Source organism: Rhamphochromis longiceps, linkage group LG15 (assembly GCF_057381845.1).
Source record: "Rhamphochromis longiceps isolate RC_006_pf linkage group LG15, R_longiceps_female_GT1.1, whole genome shotgun sequence".
Classification (NCBI taxonomy): Eukaryota; Metazoa; Chordata; class Actinopteri; order Cichliformes; family Cichlidae; genus Rhamphochromis; species Rhamphochromis longiceps.
In genome coordinates this window covers 6,800,414-6,824,327 of record NC_140571.1, presented here as the reverse complement: position 1 = coordinate 6,824,327, position 23,914 = coordinate 6,800,414, and the positions used below count along the sequence as shown (strand labels likewise).

General features: G+C 39.1%; 1 protein-coding gene across 2 annotated transcripts; it reads left to right on the top strand.

Annotated features, from left to right (window-relative positions):
• The first annotated feature begins 3,881 nt into the window (after nt 1-3,881).
• ehd3 (EH-domain containing 3) lies at nt 3,882-23,284 on the top strand. 2 transcript variants are annotated; one of them, XM_085381260.1, is made up of 9 exons: nt 3,882-5,097; nt 10,485-10,661; nt 11,180-11,277; nt 13,875-13,922; nt 17,232-17,373; nt 17,518-17,617; nt 18,295-18,465; nt 19,828-19,992; nt 21,176-23,284. In XM_085381260.1, the coding sequence occupies exons 1-9, from the start codon at nt 4,871-4,873 to the stop codon at nt 21,701-21,703; spliced, it is 1,656 nt and encodes a 551-aa protein (XP_085237386.1). In that variant the 5' UTR covers nt 3,882-4,870; the 3' UTR covers nt 21,704-23,284. The 2 variants fall into 2 exon arrangements, with proteins under 2 accessions (XP_085237386.1, XP_085237387.1); XM_085381261.1 differs by lacking the exon at nt 13,875-13,922 and having other exon boundaries at nt 3,883-5,097.
• Nucleotides 23,285-23,914: the final 630 nt, after the last annotated feature.

Here is a 23,914-nt window from a genome sequence, read left to right as displayed (position 1 = left end):
GAAATCCCATGTTTCCTGAAAATAGACCCAAGGGGTAGGAGATATAGAGAGAAAAGAAGCGGGCCTAAAACTGAACCCTGTGGAACCCCACATTGAAGAGAAGCAGTAGAGGATACAAACTCCCCTAGTTTCACAGAGAAAGTTCGCTCTGCCAAATAGGATCTGAGCCACTGCAGTGCGGCACTCCGCATACCCACCAACTGCTCTAAACGGGAAATTAAAATATTATGATCCACTGTATCAAAAGCAGCAGTTAAATCTAACAGCACAATAATAACACAGTCACCTGAGTCATTTGCCAAAAACACATCATTAAAAACTCTTAAAAGGGCAGATTCAGTACTATGTAAAGCTTTAAAACCAGATTGGAAAACTTCTAAAATACCGTGTTCTTCTAGGAAGGACATTAATTGCTTGTAAACTACCTTTTCAAGAATCTTTGAGATAAAAGGCAGTTTGGAAATAGGTCTGTAATTCGCAATAATATCAGGATCAAGAGCAGGTTTTTTGAGTAGAGGCTGAATCACTGCATGTTTGAGATTGACAGGTACAACACCAGAGGACAGACTACTATTTACAATGGATTGTACAGCTGATGCTATAGTGAGAAAAACCTCTTTGAAAAATCGAGGAGGGAGAGCATCATAAGGGGAACCTGAGGGCTTCATGTGAGCAACCAACTCCTGCAGGCAGAGCATGGAAACTGGCTCGAACCTGTCAAAGACAGCAGAACTAGGGACAGGGGTAGAAGGGTCGAGAATGGACTGGGAAGTCTGTGCTTTGACAGATAGCACTTTATCAATAAAAAAGTGTAGGAAGTTTTCACAAATTTCCTGAGAAGACTCGACACCAACAGTCTGTGGAGCATGAAGGACCATGTCAATAGTCTTAAATAAGACATGAGGCTTACGACAATTTGCCTGAATAATAGTAGCGAAATGTTTCCTCTTAGCATCTTTTACAGTTTTCTGGTAAGAATTCCAGTAATCTTGTAACATTTGGTATGACACCTGAAGTTGATCCTTCTTCCATTTACGTTCAGCTCTCCTGCACTTTCTTCTGGCAGCCCGGGTGTCTTCATTCAGCCAGGGTTCAGATTTGGCTTTAACTTGCTTAAGCTTAAAGGGGGCCACTGAATCTAAAGCAGTTTGGCAGACAGAATAAAACCACGTACTCAGCTCTTCTGTATCATTGCATATGAAATCAGGAAGGCCGCCGTTCTGATTAAAAACAATAGAAAAATTATAAAGTTTGAATAAAGTACAGCAATTAGTTTTTTTTAAATTTAGCACTGCCATTGTGTTATTACACAGCATGACTTTCACTGTTTTTAGGAATAAAATAAAATAGAAATAAAAAACACAAAATTTGATATGTAATGTATTATTTTGATGTATAGTGTCATTATATAATTGTTTATTCAGTGTATTCTGATTTTTTCTCCGCACTTCACTCTGATTACCCAGGTATAATTTCATGACAATATGCTTTTCTTTAGATCTTTGAATATCTGTTTACCTTCCCTTGTGTGTTCTGTCACTGGATACTTGCTTTGTTCAACAGAATTTGGCACCCAGCCTAAATAAAAGGGTAGTCATTTGATTACTAAGTTTGTTTGTTAAATTCTTTGGAGTCCTCGTATTCAAGTCATCTTCCTCCACCCACTGTGACAGTTTTTACGTGGTTTTAATTTTTTTGTTTTGTTTTTTACAATTCATTTTATCTTTTTGAGATTGCAGAGGTTTTAAGCTCTGTATACTTCACAAAAGACATAAATACAACCTGGCTTATTGTGTATCTCAGTGTTTAGGTTTTGCTGACACCTGTGTGTGCTTTATTGAAGAAAGAAAAGAAATATTCAATTGATGGAAAATGACAAGAATACTAAGGAACAATAACTCAAAGTTAGACTGAACTTATGTAATTACAAGTTTACCCTGAAGTCACATTTTTTTATGGTAATGTGGTTTAGATTTAAGATGCTTATAACTTGAATTTTGTTCCAGGTGTCACAATATGTGATGAATGTTCAAAATATGTAGCTTTGAAGAAGATAAAAAGATTATTGTTAAAAGAGTAAAGGATAAAGTAAGCAAGTGGCGATTGTACCTAGTGCATTGTCTTTACACTTACCGCCCCTGATCATTTAAAACATTTATCATTCTATGTCCTGATTTGAAAAGTTGGTGAAACAAAATTAAGTTCTTTCATTCACTTGTGCACTTTGTTGTTGTTCCTGTATAAGTGATAGGAACATCAGGAAGAAGGAACAGAAGACGGTGAAGACAAGTGGCAAGGCAAGGGAACTGGACGAGTAGCTTAATTGGATCCCACAACATCCAATATCTCTGACATCCAAGATCTCTCTGTCCAGAAGAGCGCATTCGAAATGTAAAGATACTGCGCAGGACCCTCAAACTCCCAGGCCCGTTCTAAACCTATATATAAAACAACAACAACAACAACAACAACAACAACAACTTATGAATATGCATTTTTTTTGACACGACATCAAATACTTTTGTTTTACTTTTGTTTCTATTCCTAATACATGCTTAGCGCCTCTCCGAAGTGAAAGTAGAGACAATAGCGACATCTGCTGGTTAAACTGTAGATGACATAAGGTTGAAAACAAAACTGGGATAAGTACTTATTTAGAGAAGGACCCTTGTGAGACAGATAAATGATGTTTTACTTTAATAATACTGTAATTATTACTATATTTTAATTATATAGATTATTTTAAACCACACAAGCGGGTAAAAGGTCTTTCTTAAATATTATATAATGCATACAGACGCTATCATTCAAGATCCAAACTTCCAGTTTTGCTTTGGGATATCAAATATCCTCATCTCAGCTGATACTTTTGTCTACCTTTCATTTACCAGTCAGGTATGTCCCCACATGTTAATAAAATGTTGAAATATTCGCTTTACCTTTGCTACCCGCCATGATTTGAAAACCTTTATCGTGTCAATTCTTCTTCTGTGCCTAATTTATAGGCTGTGAAAGTTCATTTTTTACACGTTTAATTACTTTAAGAATGGGCCGTGATTAAATGTCTGATTCTGGATTGGAAGAATAAAAGAACGTATTTGAATGTATTCAGGTTAAATACAAAGCAGAGAATTTAAAATATTTGTAAGTGTATGAGTCAAGGTTATTGTAGTTAACTAAAATTGAACTAAACACTAAAACTACATGTGGAAAAAAGTTGACCCTCCCCAAACACACACATAAAAAACTACAGGTTTTCTTTTCGTGAATTTAGAAACCCAAATAAAATAAAATAAAAATATAGAGGAAATATCCTCGACTTTGGATGCCTCCAAGAGTTTGTGTCCTTACTGGCATACTGATTTTCCTATATCTTGCCTCTGACATGTCCTCCATGCAATAATAACTAAAACAAACTTAAGCTTACACTGAATAAAATAACTAAAACGAAACATTTTCAAACAATGGAACTTAAACTGAAACTGGGAAATCCAATGTGGAAACTATCGGAAATTGAATTAAATTAAATTAACAACAAAATGTCAAAATAATATTAACAATAAACTAATTAGAAAATACAAAACTATAATTACTCTGATACAAGTTACTCTGGTACAATAATTGAAAGAAAGAAAGAAAGAAAGAAAGAAAGAAAGAAAGAAAGAAAGAAAGAAAGAAAGAAAGAAAGAAAGAAAGAAAGAAAAGGTTCAAATATTTCAAGTTATTTTATTAACCTTTAGGTGGCGCGATGTGTTTGAACTGTAGCTCCCCTGTCTCGTCTCATCCAACATGGCGTCGTCCGGGCCGGCTTCTCCAGCTCTCTCATCACTGGGCGGGTCCACGGTTGGTCGGGCTGCCAGCCGTTGGGCACTTCCGGCGGGCTCGGGTTTCCTCCGACTCGGCATTTAAATGGAACTGCAGGACATCAGCTGCTGCTACTTTCAGCTCGTGCTGTTATAGAAAATAACCGGTAGTGCTAGCAAGACAGTCTGCTCTTATTTCTAACTCGAAAACGACAAAAAAAAAAAAATCTTTGTCCCTGAAGATTGTTTGCTCTGGTTGTTGTGTTGTTTTTTCCTTTTTGTTTTTGAGCAGAAGAGCGGGAGCGGCGGAACAATAACGGGGCTTGCTCTCCTGACAGCCTGTCGGTGCATCGTTTTTGGGATTCCTTTGCTAGCCCTCGGACGAAATTGAATAGCGGTAATGTGATGTTGAGTCAGAGCAGAATGATTTAGGCTTTTCTCGGCAGCGTTTGTTTACTGAGGTAGACTGGGGGTAAACATAAACAGGCTCTGCAGCAGAGGTGGCCTGGACTGGACTGGGAGGACCGATGGACTTGAGATGATGAACCTGAACGATCAGGTTTAAATTCTGATTGATTTACGGAGCGATTTGTTTTTAGGATTGTTTGTGTTTTGTTTGTTTTTACGTTGTACATATCACCACAGTGTAACGCCCATAAATAATAAAAATTGACTTAAAATATCATCAAAAAAAGTGTCACCACCCATTTAGTGCAGTAGGATAGCGACTAACGTTAACCATTGGACACTAATAGTCCTGTATTGTGTGTGTTAAAATACATTTTCAGGACAAACAAAATATCTCTATATTTATGCAGGTCTTATTAAAACATTTTCTTTAGTGTAAATTTGGTTTTGATAACTTAGATCTTTTTTTCGTTATAGATCATTTAATAGTTTTGGAATATTTCACTTTAAGCTACATTGAGGACACATTTAGTAGCCTTTCAGGTCAGTGACAAACAGAGTAAGCTGGCATAGATTTCTAGCTGATCAATAATTAGCATTTTTGATTATCATTACCTATCTGGAGCATAACTAAGTCTAATTATAAGTAACCAGCAGCGATGTTCAGCTGGCTTGGAACCGATGATAGGAGGAAGAAGGAGCCGGAAGTCTTTCAGACAGTCAGTGAAGGATTGAAGAAACTCTATAAAACCAAGCTCCTACCACTGGAGGAGAGCTACAAGTTTCATGAGTTCCACTCTCCGGCACTGGAGGATGCTGACTTTGACAACAAGCCCATGGTCTTACTGGTGGGACAGTATTCTACTGGCAAGACCAGCTTCATACGGTATGTTTGCTCACACACATGCAAAGAAAACCTTAGAAACAAGCACAAACAAATGAGGGAGAGGCTACCAAAAAAGAAGGAATGATAGAGAGAGGGAGAGCATGACACACCCAAGCTGACTTTTCCAGCAGTTTGACAGCAAGCGTGAGGAAGAGGTGGTCATAATTATGCACACAAAGCAACCAAAAAAAAAAACACAGAACAATGATAACAAAACATTGTGAGGAGGCACACCTCCTCAAGCTTTATTGGATTCATAAAGGGTTTATTTGGCATGACTCCTACACAGGCAGACTTGTTGCATTTGGAGGCATTACTGCATTGTTCTGGAGCTCTCCCTGATGAAGTCAGACTGAAAGATGAGCATTACTTCATGAGTATTGGTCAAATAAATGTGTTCACTTGAGGCAAAGTTCAGGAAATGTAGGGGTAAATTGTTTATTACTGATTTTAATTATTGTGGAATAACAATAAGCAGCTATTTGTTGCTGATATAGTTTGTGAACTGATAGAGGTGGGCAGCGAGGCTTCCTTGTAGGAACCCACTGTTAGGACTCATGCAGAGCTGTTTTGCCCTGAGGTGCAGGAAGTCTTGACTCGCTCCTAACTTCTGCTTTTTACAGCATGGAGAAAAAAAGTATACAAACATGTGCTTTGAGTGTTTTTTTTTTCCTTTTATTAAACCTTTTTAACTCTCTAATTGACCACATTTTCATGTCTTACTAGACATTTTGTGTTATTATATTATGTAACACACAGTGTCCTAATATGGTTTTGACATTGTTGTTGTTGCAACTACACATAGGGAGATTGATACACCGATTTATCAACCATTTATTGGTATTGGCTCAGTTTTTAACCTGTTTCTCCCATCAGTTTTGTGCTGGTTTAATGTTTAAAGAGATAAAAGTCTTTAAAAATCAGGAATTCTTTGATTCCCTGGAACCAAAGTGGAGAAACAAACACAAAAAACAAAACTGAGAAACAATTGACCAAATTGTTGTTTAAACATCGGTATCAGCCCAGAATTTCCTAGTCAGTGCAACCAGCACATATGTTGCTATTTGACTGGTATTACTGAACTGGATCATTCCTTTTGTGCTTCACCTCATAATGATGTGTTGCTGTTCTGTCAGAGCACATGACCTGGAGTATCAGTGAAATTAGTGTGTGACGGTGAGAAGTGTTAGCAGCTGGGTGTCGAGCCTCTTTTGAGCTGCAGTCCTACTGCTAACATCTCACCCCTTTGACATAGACACACAATTGTGCGTACACACACACTTGTGGAGAGTAGTAGGCAATTAAGCCTTTGAAAGCCTGAGAGTGGATGCTGTTAGTGACTTCCTTCTGTAAGATGGGACCATCTCTGCTCCAATCTCTGCCTTCTCTCTCTTTTTCCTCCTCTGTGTCTGATTCCTGCTCTCCTTTCTCCTTCCTCTGTCACCACTCACGACACCATCCCAGTCAGCAGCCTGACCCCCACGCCACTGACATTGTAGCAGTAGGATGCAGAATGTACAAACTGCTGAGTAACACTTGGATGGAGCTGCTGCTTCTCTTTCATTTCATGCCCCATGGTCTCCCTCGGGGTTTGATGTGCTTGCATGGTCTGCCAAGCTACAAACTACCAGCAGTGTTATTCCCTACTTTGCTAGAAGTTTATTTTCAGACTTGTATAGCCAGTGGATTTAAACGAGACGTTACAGTGAATATGTTTACTAAAATAATATTTGTCTCGGCATGAATTAGAAAAGTCATAGAAGGATATCTGCCTGACAGAGACAGGAAATGGATTAAAGACAGGAGAAGCTGATGGAGGGTAATACAGTCTGACTGCCTTTGAAGTTATTCAGAGTTAAGCAGTCTCAACTTTCCCTCCGTTTGGGGCTGAATTTATTGATTTTTCCTTCTAGGTCTCACATTTTCTGTTAGGGGACTTTTCATAGAGCAAGCCAATGCCAGGATATACAATTTCCTTCAATATAGAATATAATAAACTGTAAATCTGGGCCCTCCTCATGTGCCTAAATCTGTTCATTCACAGGTAAATTTCAATATACTTTGATCCTTAAAACTCAAGAGATGCATCATTGAGGTTAAGGATTTTCTTAACCCCATCTTACAGTCAAATGAAAACTGATATGATGGGAGCAGATGTATATATCTGGAGTGCACATACATGGATTATATGTGTGATACGACACATATACTAGTGCATATGTATGTAGTTGTGCACATGCATTACACAACCTCTTTATAGACAGAAGAGCTCACTGTACAGACATGTGTGCACAGAGATGGCTCCACCAGGCACTACTAGCTCCTTTGACAAGCTCTGACAAGGTGGATGTATGTCTGTGGATATCAGGGCACCATCCTTACACCTTGAAGCAGTTAAAATGTGCACGCATCCCACACCCTTATAGCTATAAATCTCTTTGCCTAAATCTCCTTTTGTGGTCTCACATTGCATTTTTGGGAGTGTGAAACTCAACAGAAACACACCAGCCTTCATTTGAAACATGTGTGTTGTCACTGAATCCACAGCTGAGGATTTAACCTTTCACATCTGAAACATATCATATGGAAGTCAGCTGCAATGCCAACAAGGCCAGTTTAGTTGTGCTGTGAGTTAGTTGTGATACTTTTTTGCAGCAGAACACATTTGTGCACACCACTCCATGCATCCAATTTAATGTTCCTGTTCCCAAGCCGTTTTCACTTCAGCAGTCTGTGATAATCATTGATTAAACAAGCCTGTGGCAAGGCTGTATATTAACTGTTTGACCTCCACAAAGAGGAAGCTCTTAACCAAATTCTTACTAACTGGCAAGAATTAGATCATGGGAATGTCAATAACACTATATTCAGTGGTTAAAAAGAGTGGCTGATTGTGCAGCAGAAGATTGATTCAATGTTAATTTCTGGTTTTGTCCACTTTCTTCTTTTCATTTCCAGTGAACCAGTTCTAAAAAATAATAGCGCTGGAGTAGAGATTCAGATTGAAATTGAAAGCTTGGCTTAAATTTTTAATGGAATCGGTTGACACTTTTGAGAAATATACGCCCTCTAACTGCAGTACCACTAATCTAAACAGTGTGAGAATATACTGTTCAAAAACATGGAAAAAAGGGAACTCTTTGAAAAGAGATCAGATCTCAATGGGGGGGAAATCATGCTGGATTTCTATAATGATATAGACTGGGTAATGTGTTTAAAAACAAAACAACGATCATCTTATGGATGTCTGAATTCATAGACATCCTGATAAAGTGTAAAAATGATTTGTCAGTCTCATTCATTTTGCCAAAATGTAATTGCAGCAACTTAAAATGGCACTCAGTAGTTTGCTTGGCCCCCAAGTGCTTATATGTATGCCTGACAATGTATGCTCTTGATGAGTTGATGGCTGGTGTCCTGGGGGGATCTCCTGTTAGATCTGGAGCAGGGGATCACTCAGCTCCTGGGCAGTTTGAGGTGGTACTTGGCAGTGCTGGGCTGAAACATAAGGTCCCATTTAGGTCAGGTGAGCATGGGGGTCAGTAAGTGGTATCAATTCCTTCATCCTCCAGGAACTGCCTGCATACTCTTTGCACATGAGGCTGGACATTGTAGTGCACCACAAGGAATCCAGGTCCCACTGCGTCAGTGTAGAGTCTCACAGAAGGCCCAAGGATTTCATCCCGATACCTAATGGCAGTCAGGGTGCTGTTGCCTAGGCTGTGGAGGTGTGTGTGTCCCTTTGTGGATATGCTTCACCAGACCATCTCTGACCTTCCACCAAACCAGCCATGCTCAATAATATTAAAGGCAGTATGACATATTGGGTGGCTGTAGCTCAGGTGGTAGAGCAGGTCATCTACTGATCGGAAGGTTGGTGGTTCGATTCCTGGCTTCCCCTAGTCTGCATGCCAAATATCCTTGGGCAAGATACTAACCCGAAATTGCTCTCCGATGCATTCATCGGAGTATGAATGTGTGTGAATGTCAGTTGTGCTTGTGCGAATGGGTGTGAATGGGTGAATGCACAAGTTGTGTAAAGCGCTTTGAATGCTCAGAAGAGTGGAAAAGCGCTATATAAGAACTAGTCCATTTACCATTCTCCATGGCCTCTCCAGACCGTTTCATGTCTTTCACATGTGGTTAATGTGAAACTGTTCTCATCTCTGAAAAAGCACAGGGCACCAGTGGTCGACCTGCCAATTCTGATATTCTATGGCATCAGGCTCCGTAGTGCTGGGCAGTGAGCACAGAGCCCTCATGAAGTCTGTTGCTGGCTGTTTTGTAAGAGGCATTTACATCAGTGTGCATCACGTTGCTTCCACAAAGGAGCAGATAACATTCCTGCTGATGGGTTAAGGACTTTCTATGGTTCTGGAAAAATGTCAGTGGCCTTCATCTGAAAACAATTCCTGTTTCGGAGGTTTTCTTATTGATTCCCCTCTTTAGTGCATCAAAGCAGCTGAAACAGATTAGCAACCCTCTCTGCAAGCATATCAAAATCCTAGAAGTTTAACTGACTTGATGCTCTGCTCTAATTAAAAAGTGTTCCTTTATAATTTTTTTGATAACTCTTTGAAAAGCCTCAAAACCCGAGTTTGCCTTGTTTTTGGACTATGTGTCTGCGGTTAAGCCATGATCGTATGGTAACAAGACTGACAGTCAGGCACACCTCTTTTTGCTTTGTGGTCGCTTAAAACCAGTGAGGGGGAAAAAAACTGAAAAGATGCAGAAATCTGTGCTTGGAAGTAACAGAAACTTTAATATTTGTTTGCATTTAAATCCACTTTATTGACAGAATTCCTCCATACTTACCTCACCTAATCAGAACACTCTTTTCCAAAAGCCCTTTATTGGTCCATGTGTTTACCAGTAAACTAAATTTTGCTTGTTTTGGATCTGGTCAGTGGCAGCCATCCAGTCTGTGATCATCTAAAATTCCCCCAATCTTGGTTCCAGCAGCGTCTAATTCAAGGCAGACATGTTTTCTGTTTTTTTTTCTCAATTGCGTCTTACCATCCTGACCAACTTCATTTATCAGCAGAGTCAGAATAAAAAAAAAATCATACAAAATGAAGCAGAACTTTGAAATTAGAGGCTACAGATGCAATATGTATTTTAGGTTTTATCTAAAGATTGATGCTGGATCAAACATTCTAATACAAATGTATATATAACCTTTTTATAATACTTTATAATGCTGATCATAATCTTGTAATATCTTGTTGATCCTTTTTCACTATTGTTCTTTGTTCATCTTCGAGGAATTATTTCAGCATACTTAGAAAGCCTTTTTGCACAGTTGACTTATTCTTACACGGTGATTGAAAACATCTCCTCTCTCATCTTGTTTTGCTAACTGCTATTTCCTGTCATCTCACCCGCAGCTACCTGTTGGAGCAGGATTTTCCTGGCATGCGGATTGGCCCCGAACCCACCACAGATTCCTTCATCGCAGTGATGCACGGCGACACAGAAGGAGTCATCCCCGGCAATGCTTTGGTGGTTGACCCCAAGAAGCCCTTCAGAAAGCTGAATGCATTTGGAAATGCATTTCTCAACAGGTAGATGATTGATGGCCACACTCACACTTTCAGATGATGGTCTTTATTGGTGTGTACAGTGAGTTAAGTATTCAAGCACAGAGGGAAAGACCGAGGGAGCACAAGTGAGAATCCACACCGCAGCTCTACATTCCTTTGTGATTGAATTTCCCCCCGCTCACTGGTCAGGGTTTTCTTTGTTAATGGCTGTGTGAGAGACAGCCAGCAGTCTCTGTAGAGCCATCCTTCTGCTTAAAAGTACACTGGCAGAAGCTCTTATGGTAGTGTCCTCAGTGTGAGGATCAAGCAATGTTGAAAGGAGACAGGAAAAAATGATGTCTGTCAGTGGGGATTTAGAGGGTTCGCATTGAAGACGACCACTTACCTGTTCATATTTATTCAGCTGGATAAAACTAGGGAGAGCAGCACAGACGGAGGAGAGAGGGTAACTGAGATAGGGCCATGCTGATGGATGATTTTAAACTTGTGTCCTGGAACTTTCTCTCTATCTCATGTCTGTTTTGTGTGTGTGTGTGTAGGTTTGTGTGTGCTCAGCTTCCTAACCCTGTACTGGAAAGCATCAGCGTGATCGACACGCCAGGGATTTTGTCTGGAGAAAAGCAGAGAATCAGTCGAGGTAAGAAACACATTTGCTCAAACTTCTATTCTCTTCTGTTTATGGTGTGTGTGTGTGTATGTGCGCGCGCATGTGTGTTTATCCTCTGCATCCATTGAGCTGCAGCCCCCCCCCAGTCCCACTGAACTCTGAACTACAATGTCAGCATTTCCTTTGGACCCGTGTGTTTGTTTTAGCTTTTGCTATCAGGAGGATTATGCTTCATTCATTTCAAAGAACAGGAAGCTGTTACAAAAAGATGAGCTTTGAATTTGTTCTCCAACATGCACACATAAGTGCACACTGCCTGAATTTTAACACTTTTTAACTTTGTGGTTTTCTTAAGTCTCGCATGGAAATGAAAAAGAGAAAAACAAAATTATATGAGGTTCATTTGGATCAACTTTAATATAGTGTAAACAAAAAGGTGCAGATTTAAGAGGACTCGTGGGTAACCAAATGGTTGCACAGTATGCCATAAAATACATTTTAGGTTAAACTTTTTAAACATTTGATTGGATTTTGAGGATGCTTATGAATATTTATCATCTGTAGGTATTGTACAAGACATGCTAGATTGGGAATTTCAATCTTGAACTGTTTGCTAAGTAGGAAGGGCATGCAGCCAAAGAAGTGTAAAACTATTTAAGGTACCACTGTATGAGTCTTGCAGTGGTGAGAGTACAATGTGCTTTGATACCTTTTCTCTGGGAAGATTGACATAAACAAAACCCCAACCGTCTGACCTCTGTGTCAAATCTAGACAAAGACACTATTGTTCTAATCTAATATCATATACAGTAAAGCAGGTGTGTGTAATTTTGAGTTATTCCTGATAAAGGACGACGAGTGTTAAAGACTTCAGTACATATTCATGGCTTTAAAACCATGGTCTTACATTTCATACTTGCAATATTGAAAGCTTCATAACTGTCCCACCAAAGATAGACGGAACAAAATTGTGACATGTCAGAAGTGTGTGATTACCATCTCAGAGTGTGTTCGCTTCCGCGACTTGTGTCTGCTAACCTCGCAATGAAAAGATGCGCCGGTCAGTACAACACTGGCGTTTGTGTGTGTATGTGTGTGAGTGGAAAGAAAAACATAAACAGAAAACAAAAATATGTGAAGATGAATACGGGGTTTCAACAGCTGTCCTCCAGCTGTTATCAGGATTGCGCCACGAAGGATGAAGCATAGGAAGAGATAACGGAGGAATCACAGTGCACTATAGCCCTGGATTCAAGCGCTGCTGTAACAGTGTAGTCCATAAATGAGAGAAAATCCAAAATAAATACAAACCTTTGTGCTCAGTTCTTGTTTTTTAAAGTCATTAGACATATATACTGCACATTCATTCCACTGTGGAAAAAGGAACAGTTCAAAGAAAACATTAAACGCCCCAAATTACCACCTCGTTCACGCCCATAATGTTGCCCTTACAACAAAGAGCGAACTGGTAGTTGTCAGATCTCCATTATGATGTGTGCTAAAATGCAAAAAGCTGATGATGTGAAGAGAAACTTTGCGTGGAAAGTTTTCAAGAATGTTCCCGAGCTGTCTCACAGGAGGATGTGTGTCTGGCATGGCTGGCATTCCCAAAGCTAAATGGTGGCATCGCTATACCAACCGCTAACATTAACCATTCCAGTTCTTTTGTTAAAGTAAGTCTTAATTTATTCTGTCCTGCACTCACCTCTCTGAGTTTCTTTCAAAGGCGAATGCTTTCTTTTCTTCCATCTTTTGTCTATTTTCCTGTTTCTCCCCCAGGCACTGTTTTGGTTTGCTATCCCAAGTAAAGCCTGAACTAATTGACTTTTGGCATATCCAGTATTGTCTGTCACCATAGCAAATCACTGATTATATGAATACTTGAAAAATAAAAGTAGTAATGGTGTTTTAATATAATAATTTTCTACGTTCCCGCTCCAGAGAGTATTTATTGTGTTCTTGTGCACGACCAGTACTGTGACATTTGGAGTCCTGTTATAAGATGACGTATCAGGAGGCTTATTCAGCTTTTGATTAAAAGCGAAAAAGTTCTGGTCACGCAGTTCAGGACATTACTTCATACCAAGGTTGGGTCTGCATGGATATTATTCATAACTTTAATGCTTGTCATGAGGGTTTTTGTTGTCTCCAGCTTTACTGTTAAGAAATGAAGTAAATCAGTGTTTCATCAACATTAACCAAATATGAAATTTATGTTTGGAAGTTGTTAAAAGGAACCAGACAAGCACCAGCTCTGTTTCACCTTGTTTTTCCTTTTTGGCCCAAGTGTCCAAAAAACGTGGTGTTAAACCAAATAAACAGCACAGTGAGGTGAAACACGGATACTCTGTGGCCAACACAAAAGAACAAATACAAGTTAAACTTAACCTCTGCTGAGTGAGCACAGCTGTGTTTTCTCTGGGGACTCTGTGTGCAATTTTTTTGTTATTGTGTGTTCATTAACTTTTCATTTAGTTCCCCATCATCATCATCATCATCATCATGTTTCATTTACATGTTCTGTGTCACATTCTTTCTCTTAGTCACTTTTCTTTTACTCTGTTTCAGTGTTTTTAAGAGTGTTTGTGTTTGTGTGTGCTCAACTGTGTGTGCGTGTCTGTCTCCAGAGGAGGAGTTGTCAGGCTATAGCAGCCTGCGCAGATGTCTTTATGGAGGTATTGTAGATAATAAATCTTGGCAACAACCAGCTGCAGAAGGCTTCAAATGATACCTTGACTCTGAAGAATTTGTGGGCTTTTACATATTCTTCACCAGCCTTGTCACGTGGCTTTGGGAAAAGTTCACCTTGTTTCATAAAATTATTATTAATATTATCTGTGCAGTTAGCTGACTTATAAATTATAATGGCAATTATTTTGGCCACTCATAAACTGTATATAAAAGATAGACATAGCCAGCAGGTCTGAAAATAAAGAAAATGTCGAGTTGAATCTGCTTTCTCTGTAATGGTCAGCAGGGGGCGACTTCTCTGTTTACAAATAGAACACTTTTAAGTCTTTTGTTAATACAAAATTGTCAGAGGAGCTTAAAAAGAAAGCGACTGGACTTCTTTGACTAACTTTAAGTTCATTTAAAGAAGTCCAGTTGCTTTCTTCTCAAACTCCTTACACTACCATGACCTGGATGACTGAGAACCTACACAGACATATTTTATATGATGATTTTTATTTGTTTAAATTCGGGTCAGACAGTAAAAGTGGTGATGGGTTTCTCAAATCCACAGCTAACGTGTGAAGCTTCAAAACTGGGCTTTTTATGATTTGACACACACACACACACACACACACACACACACACACACACACACACACACACACACACACACACACACACACACACACACACGTATGGAAACAAATAAAAACATTACTGCTGCCCTATGACAATAGCCAGGGCTCAAGCCACACTGGCTACACCCATCCTTTATGTACAGTCTGTGTCCTTCTTATGAATTCCTGTAATTTTGATAATCTCCTGGGCACTTTTGGTCTCCACATTTTAATAGTCCAGGAGCATAACACTAGCATCACTGTCAGACCTCATGAGCATCTTACCTCCACTGTAGGCAGGTTATTTCACTTTGACTTTTCGCTTAGGAGCACCGTCCCCTTCACAGCTTAAAATTGAAGTGTTGCTTTAATCCCATAACACGTGAGAAGTGCACTGGGTGAAGAATATTCCAGTAGAATTTAAAAATATCAAGGTATCCATATCTCTTTTAACACCTCTTTCTCGTCTCGGCTCTGTTCATACAGATGCAGTCCGAAACAAATGCTTTACATACTTGCTGCTGCTAAAGTTTTTCTCACGTCCTACTGGGGAATGCATTTTAGCCAAGTGAGATTAATTTATTCCTTAAAATACCCATTTTTGTTAACAATTGAAGCATCATGTAAACATTAACACAAGAACTCAGATATTTGGACGTTTTGTTAAACACTCAGAGCCACCGTGGAGTGTAAACTGTTCCACTACTGGGCAGCAAGTATGTGAAATGGGGGCTTCTTATCACAGCTATGTACAGAAGATCAAATGTTGCTATGTTCAGAGCAAACAGCCTCTGAATGTAGGTTTAAATATGTAAAGGCATATTTTACGTGCATAGCTTTACAAAGAAAATCCATCTGATAATCCCTGAATTAACCTAAAACTATTGCTTACTCGTAGGATTTCTCCTGGGTGTTATCGCTCATAATTAAATACTGCAGCGCTGGACTGACTCTGCGTCTGTTGTGTGTCCTTCAGTGTTGTTTGAACACTAGAGCTTACTAATCCTTCGATCTACCCTTTGTTCTTTGTTTCCCTCTCATATCCTGTGGAATTCCTTCAGGTAAGCTAGCGTTTCGTCCTTGACTGAGGTAGAAAGTCAAAGAAGTCAGTGGCGTACACCTGCTGTTGGACTCATTCATTAATTCATGTTTACATGTTTTACAGAGGAAGCATTATTCATAGCTTTCTTGCAGAATGCCACGAGTACAATGCACTTGTTTAGTGTAAACTATTCATTATCAATCTTATGACAGATGGAAGTAACAGTCTGTAGTTTGAGGGCTCTCCCCCTATTGTTCAACTTTAAAAAGCCACCTTGTTTGAACATTGGCAGCACTGTTTTCATCAGGAAACAGACATTCTTTTCTCTCAACATGCTACAATATGGGCATAAGTTTTAATGCCTCCTCTTTGACCTGCAGCCATTGGATTTGTCTTGGGAGTATTTTTAGGCCATAATGATGTTCCTATCATAACTTGTTCTGCTGACTTTTACCTCTAAAGTTGCATGCATGTTCTCAGTCTGTAACTTCAGTTGTGTTGACTACCAGTATAACCAATAACTAAAGTGGTTTTGATGTGGGTACTGGATGTGGGTAAAGGATTGAGAGGTAAAAATATGTGTGTTCAATTACCGTATTTCCCGGACTACAAAGCGCACCCGAATATTAGCCGCACAAGCTAAAATCAGGGGAAAATCCTGTTTTGTACATACATTAGCCGCACCTGACTAAAGGCCGCAGGTGTTTCAATGTTGACTTATCATATGTAAGAGAATATGCACAAAGGGAATTGTCAGGAAAGAGATGGCTGTTTGGAGACACACCCCTTTTATTAATATTTTGAAAAACAAGTTATGGGTACATATTTGCATAACCTTTTAGGTATATGTACAAGTAGCGGTAATTACAAGTAGGAAACATGTACTGTGCTTCATAAATGAGTAACAAATGTAGTACATAACAATAACCTACAGCACACCAGAAAAATAGATTCGGACTACCTTTTAGGCTCAGGTGCAGCGACACGGCTTTAACAAGAAGAAAAGTCAGTCATTCACCACCATCTTCCTGCGCACTAAAACCACCAAAGTCCTCTTCTCCAGTGTCGGATACAAACAGGCTCAGGATGGCTTCGTCATCCACTCTCAGCTTCTTTCCTTCGTTGTCACTTTCAAAACCAAAGAAATCCTCGTTGTCAGTGTCAGAGTCGAACACCCTCAGAAGGGCCGTGGCGGTGTCCTCCTCTCCATCATGCAGCATTCAGCCCTTCAAAATCCGTTGGTGATCATTGATGTTTTCACACTTTTCCACGCTGTCAGATTCCACCGTTGGAGTTGAGCATAACTTGCTTTTCGCATTGTTTTTCGCGCTACTTGTACGGCACTATGTTGTCTGGCGGATGGACACGTGACCAACACACCACTCTTGAACCCCGATACTGTGTGTCTGATCACATGCCCTTCCGCCAGGCAACGTAGTGCCGTACAACAGCGGAACAAACAAAACAAATCGTCTTACGATATGACAAAAATCATGGACAATCCATAGAAAAGCCGCACCTGACTAAAAGCCGCAGGGTTCAAAGCTTGTGGGAAAAGTAGCGGCTTATAGCCCGACAATTACGGTATCTGCTTCACTCAGTGCCCCATCGAATTATCTGATATCCTTCTGATGTCCCCTCCCCGCTTCTAGGCTATGACTTTGCAGCTGTCCTGGAGTGGTTTGCAGAGCGAGTGGACAGGATCATTTTACTGTTTGATGCTCATAAACTGGACATCTCTGATGAGTTCTCAGAGGTGATAAAGGCCCTAAAGAACCATGAGGACAAGATCAGGTACTGTGGGATTCTTAAATTCACACCAAATATTTTCTTTCTTTTTTAAAATACCATATCATTGGTACCTGGGCATCCATGCAATATTAATGTGAGTAGCTTGTAATAAGAATCATCACCGCTCTCTTCTGTCTTTTTCTCCAGAGTTGTGCTTAACAAGGCCGACCAGATAGAGACTCAGCAGCTGATGAGAGTGTATGGTGCTCTGATGTGGTCACTGGGGAAAATAGTCAACACGCCTGAGGTACGCTAAACTGGGGGTTTCTGTGATGGCGTTCATACGGTTTTAAGCCTGTAATTGATCCTTTCACCTATGTCAAAATCACAGAATTGTAATGATTTTTTTTTTTTTAAAGATTGCTTTGAAGAAATAATAATTTTAGAGTGAAATAATGAAATTAGGCACTTGATTGTTAATATTTGCAACCACATAGATATCTGCACATAAATGTGTGAAATCTGTGGCTGAGGTACAAGATTATAGACTTCCTTTTCTAGTCTGAGTTGAGTTGGTGCAGATCAATACGGAGACTAAAAGAGGGGCTGCGTTAGCCAAAATTGAATTTTTAAAACCACTGGCAATTGTACATGTATTTTTTATTGATCTGGATTCTTAAAATAAAGACCATCAGATGCAACTGGGAGCTTTGAACCAGATATTTGTCATCTGATATCCACGTAAGCTGGCTCCCACAGACAAAGTTTGCAGACTAGCCTGTGGGCTCACAGGTTGCAGAATTGTTAACTGGTTGTAGGAGTATTTAAAGACTTTATATTTAATGTTTTTAAATAATATCTGGGGAGCTATGATCCATAATGGTGGCCATTTGAAGGACTGTTAATGGCATATTATGTGAAGAATGGTCCAGTTTGCCTCTGACTTTATTTACTTATTTTTTGTTCTGTCTCCCTTACTGACAGGTGATTCGCGTCTATATCGGTTCATTTTGGTCCCACCCGCTGTTGATTCCTGACAACAGGAAGCTGTTCGAGGCCGAGGAACAGGACTTATTTAAGGACATCCAGTCCTTACCGAGAAATGCAGCACTTAGAAAACTCAATGATCTGATAAAGAGGGCAAGACTAGCCAAGGTGAGGAGCACCTGCGACACAGGATGTTCGAAACAGTTGACGTCAAATAACGCAGATGTTACGCAACATTTCCTACATTTAGTGCTGAGCTGTTACACCATGCTGACATGTTTAAGTTGTCAGTATCACCGATTTATCTGTGTGCTTCCTATTTATTGTGCTCAGCTGTGTTGTTCAGCTGTTAACCTTGACAGAAAGAGATGTTTCGCAGAACTAATAGAGTTAGATAAATGACAATGAATTGTTTCCCATTTCCTCAATGGACAGGAAGTTAGGTAGGCGACAGTCTGCTGCCTGTTGTAGTTCGAGGAAACACAGCAGAGGAAACGCACAAGTGCACACAGTCAAACACGCACAGGTTTATCACACTGAGAGTCGAGCACAGTTTTCCTGTTAGACAGCTGATGGGTGTTGGTGTGTTTTGTGATGAGTTTCAAGGACATGAGGTAGACCCAGATGCGTGTATCGCCGCAGTGACTGAACAAATTTTCTTTTCTTTTTTTTTTTGCACGTTTAGTTTCTGCTGAATATTGTTTAAACACTTTTTCCAGGAAAACCCTTTTTGTAATGAAAAGTGAACTCCAAATGTGAATTAGAATTTGTTAATTATTAAAAGAAATGCCCACAAAGGTAACAGTAAAGTGGATGACTAATCTGGTTTATGCAATATTAAGTGTCCTCAAGCTTAATGTTGTCACAGTGGCTTGTGTTACAGTTTACCCACTTGTCAGAAGCTCAAATATAATTCAATCATTACAAGGAGAACCTGAGACAATAAAACACATAATCTTTATTTTAAAGTAATCTGATTATCTACTTTGTATGAGCTCATAGATTTATTAGAGTGCTTCAGTTGTGTGTCTGGTTAAATATCACAGATAGAGATGTTTTTCTTTTCCTTCCACACATTTTTGCATCAGTTTTTCTTTGTGTCTCTTGTGGCCCTTGGAAGAACAAACAAAAAGAACAAGTCAATCTCATGACATTTAATAGGTGACTTTTTTCCCCACTCATAAAAAGTTAACAATTAACTACCTTTGCTGCACTTGATCCTGTTTTTACCTACTCCAAGCTCAGTTTTTCCACAGTTTCTTTTTTTTTATATAGCTCTTTACTTCTGCATACTTAGATGTTGCTTTATAGCATAATGTGGAATATTATAACAGACACGATTTTGAAGTGGAATCATTTGAATCATTTTAACTGAAATTTATAAAGAATTTAGTCTCCTAGTACCTGCTCATCAATTAATAAACATCAATTAGCACCTATAACAAGAATAACAAATAAAAGCTTAATGAATTCAAACACAGTTGCTTATACTTTCCATGTGAAGTCATCGATAACTCTCTTAATCTGCAGGTCCACGCTTATATCATCAGCTCACTTAAAAAAGAGATGCCCGCTGTGTTTGGGAAGGAGAACAAGAAGAAAGAGCTCATCGCCAGCCTTGGAGATATCTACAAACGCATCGAAAGAGAACACCAGATATCACCTGGAGATTTTCCGAATCTGAAAAAGATGCAGGTAAGCAGTGAAGCAAAGGATTAAGGTTTAGTAAATGAGGTTTTGACATGATTGGAATGAATGCAGGGGCTTCACTGATTTTAAGTTACACGAGTAGCGTTAGTTAATTGCAATTTTAGCTGATGTCTTGTTTTTTTAAAAATCTAACAAGGAAGTGAAATAGAGAGAGTAGTAACAGTCAGAGAGTCACAGAGTTTTACTGTTTCCTGAGCTAACCACTGAAGTACAACACACTCAGCAGAGACTTTAACTGATGAGGGAAATGTTGATAATTGGTCTTTATTAACTTGTTGTTGTTGTTATTATTATTGTCATATAAGATTGATCTTAATCCTTACTGCACAGAGAACTGTCAGCCTCTGATGTTGTGGGCCATTTTGTACATTTCAATAAGCTTCTCATAACGTTGTATACCACTCTGTATTTTGTGTTTCTCTATTTTCTTTTTTTGATCTTTGGAACAATACTCGATTTTCCTTTGTGTACTTTAAGATATTTTGTGGCTACAAATGGGATGAAACAGAGTTCCATTGAAAGTAGAGTGCTAACTGAGTACTTTAACTCATGTACATCACTTGTGCAGCTATCAAGCAGTATGTCGGTAGATTGATCACCAGCTCCTCCTGAAGTATCCTTGGGCAAGATATTACATCCATCAGAGTATTTTTGAATGTAATCAATCAGTTTGTCAATCCAATCTTTGTTTTGAACACATAAATAACAAGTATCAATGCACTAAAAATAAATAAACACAAAATCATTGAAATCCATCAAATTCACATGGAAAAAACATAAAATGTTGACCATTTTATGTTTGAAAAGAAGAAGGAGGAAGTAAGGAAGTAAAAGTGTAGAAAACAAAAATGTATAGTTTAATCTGTGTGAGTGAGGCTTGTAGTAGAAAGCACTTTGAGTGCTATAGTGATATAAGTACCAGGCTGTTTACTTGAACTGTGTAATGCTTACCTAATTGTAAATATTACTAAAGTGAAACTTTTATTGAAGCATATTTTATTGTTACTTCAGTGACTTAAGTAATTTTATAGAATACTTCTGGAACATTTGATTGACTACATCAGCATTCTTTACAGATGTGTATTTTAAAATGATCTTTATCTGTGCTGAGGGTATAGTTTATATATAAATTATAACCTAACTTGAGACAAACTTGTGTTTTTTCCAGGACCAACTCCAAGCTCAGGATCTCAACAAATTCCAGCCTCTAAAACCTAAACTCTTGGAGGCGGTCGATGACATGTTAGCCAATGACATCGCCGGCTTAATGGTCCTGGTCCGACAAGAGGAAACCCAGCGGCCCAACGCAGTAGTGAAGGGCGGCGCGTTTGACGGCACGTTGGACGGCCCATTCGGTCACGGGTACGGCGAAGGAGCCGGCGAAGGCATCGACGAAGCGGAGTGGGTCGTCGCTCGCGACAAACCTGCTTACGACGAGATTTTCTACACGTTATCTCCTGTCAATGGGAAGGTGACCGGAGCCAACGCCAAGAAGGAGATGGTCAAGTCAAAACTGCCCAATACAGTGCTGGGCAAGATCTGGAAGCTGGCAGATATCGATAAGGACGGCATGCTCGACGATGAGGAGTTTGCTTTAGCCAATCATCTGATAAAGGTGAAACTTGAGGGACATGAACTACCATCAGAGCTGCCTGGACACCTGGTGCCTCCTTCCAAGAGGAAAATAGCTGAATAAATGTAATTCAGATTACCCATAATGACCTACTCAGCCCTAGAACCCATAGGTAGCCCCCTCCCCCTTCCCCAGAGAAAATGTTCTTTAATAGAAAAGGAGTCATCCTGTAGCAACAACAAGAACAAAGACAAAAAACTTAACACAAGTAGAGCTCATTTCAAGTCTTCTTCCTGTTCTGTTGCTGTTATCGTCTGATCTGTAGTCTTAATTTCCTAATTTAAGCTGCCAATGCATTCAAATGTATCTTCACGCGACTGAGACTGTTAGCATACTGGCTGCAAGCTTTGAGTAACAAAAAAATAAAAAACAAAGTGCGTTTACCTCTTCATTAGGATTAAACCAGATAAGATTAATTTTATAAAATTAAATAGCTTTTATTAGTGTTTCAAGAATGCAAACCATGGCTCTCAGCTTTACAGAATTAAAGCAGAATACTTGTTGGAGTAGGACAGGTGTTAGACATGTGCAAAAGAAGAAACACTGGAATATAAAGACATATATGTACGTTCAACTAAACTACTGGAAAAAGGAGAAATATTGCAACAATGTGAAGACAAAAATAAAGTCTTTTTCTGTTAAAACTTTACCTTTGGTCAAACCGATTTATTATTATGATGATTATTAGTATTCAGTTTACTCTAAGAAGTAAATCCAAATTAAATTATGTGTTTTTAAATGTAAACCAGAAGATTTTACATTCCTTGTACTTTGAGATAATGCGCACATACAGACAACAGAATGAAAACGACATCCTAAAGAGGAACAGGCCTGCGTTTCGTATTAAATGTGACGTGCTGCTCGACCTTTTGCTTTGGACGAAGGAACCTGTATGATTCTCATTAACACGTGCTGATACTGAGATTATAATAACAGACCATATTATGGGTGTTGTTTGGAAACTAGCGCGACAGCATGCTCTGAATAACCGCTTTGGTCGGACTTTGAATTTTGAATGGACACGCATCTATTGTTCTGTGTGGACACATCCTGGTTATTGTATGTATGTACAATGGTATCTGACCACATGTTATCAGTGTTATTATTTGTAGTATATACAGTATATATTCATAAGAGAAACATTATTAAAACTACTGAGGGTGGAGTATGTTAGTGGGTTATCAACTGAAAACTGATCAGTTATTCTTCACCTTCCTAAATAATGTAGTATAACCAAAAGTAATAGTCTGAAAGCACCGTTTGTTTTTATTGTGATGACACTAATTGACACATTTAACATTGTTCTATGTGTTTTTGCTGGAAACTTTCCATGTCACACATTGAAATTGTATACATGTAATAAATGTAATTCTTCTTTGCCATGTTTCCAATCCATCACTCTATTGACACACCAGTACCTGTGTGTGTGTGAGTGTGTCTCCTTAAATATAGCATGTTAGGACCATGTTCATGTTTGTTAACAGAGGTTTTATTGGGTGTATCATTAGATAACCCAACTCAAATAAGTAAAACTGGATTCCCACATGGCAACAAAAATCTTAAGCATGTCTTCATCGAAATGTTTCCAGCTCATGGCCGTTTTCTGACCCTCGTGCTTTACTGTGAATCAAATGCACATAAGAAGACTTACTGCATTCCATTAACTCGAGTTGGGAAATCGCACAGGCGTTATCCTGTTACGGCTCAAGTTTCGGAGGTGTGCAAGATTGGACTGGGAAAAAAAAAAAGACTTGGATGTGGATTCTCGTCAAATTCACAAGTTGTTTTCAGACCCTGTGTAAACACATTAAGTGGAAACACTAGCGTTACGGTATTTTGGCTGTTTTTATGCTGGTGATGCAGTACTTAAGTCTGTCCTTCACTGCTTTTCTGTCAATGTAAACAGGCCGACAGTGTAATAAAACTCATGTGTAACAACTATCTAAGTGTTGACTCTGTTTTCAAAAAGGAAATCATGTGCAGTATATATTTTGCACCCGCCCACCCAAGAAACTGAGGAAAAGATTTGGAAAAATGGCTATAAATTATTTTAGTGCAATTATAGCTGCAACACTGGAAGCCAGAAGACTCTGACATCATTTCTCTGATTTGCAAGTCCTCAGATTAATTCTAGTAAACTGAACTGTAACCAAACACATGTGGATTTTTAGAGGAATTTTCATTTCAGAGGAAAAGTAGATCCTCTTTCAGGTCTAAGGTTCTGTGTATCAGAACATAAAGAAATAAAAAAATCATCTGGTCCTTATCAGGTAT

Bases quoted from the DNA above. Each gene is read 5' to 3' on its own strand.
- ehd3 (XM_085381260.1), top strand. From the start codon at position 4,871: ATGTTCAGCTGGCTTGGAACCGATGATAGGAGGAAGAAGGAGCCGGAA. The intron at 5,098-10,484 runs GTATGTTTGCTC...TCTCACCCGCAG, and splicing joins GGCAAGACCAGCTTCATACG to CTACCTGTTGGAGCAGGATT. The intron at 11,278-13,874 runs GTAAGAAACACA...GTCTGTCTCCAG, and splicing joins AAAGCAGAGAATCAGTCGAG to AGGAGGAGTTGTCAGGCTAT.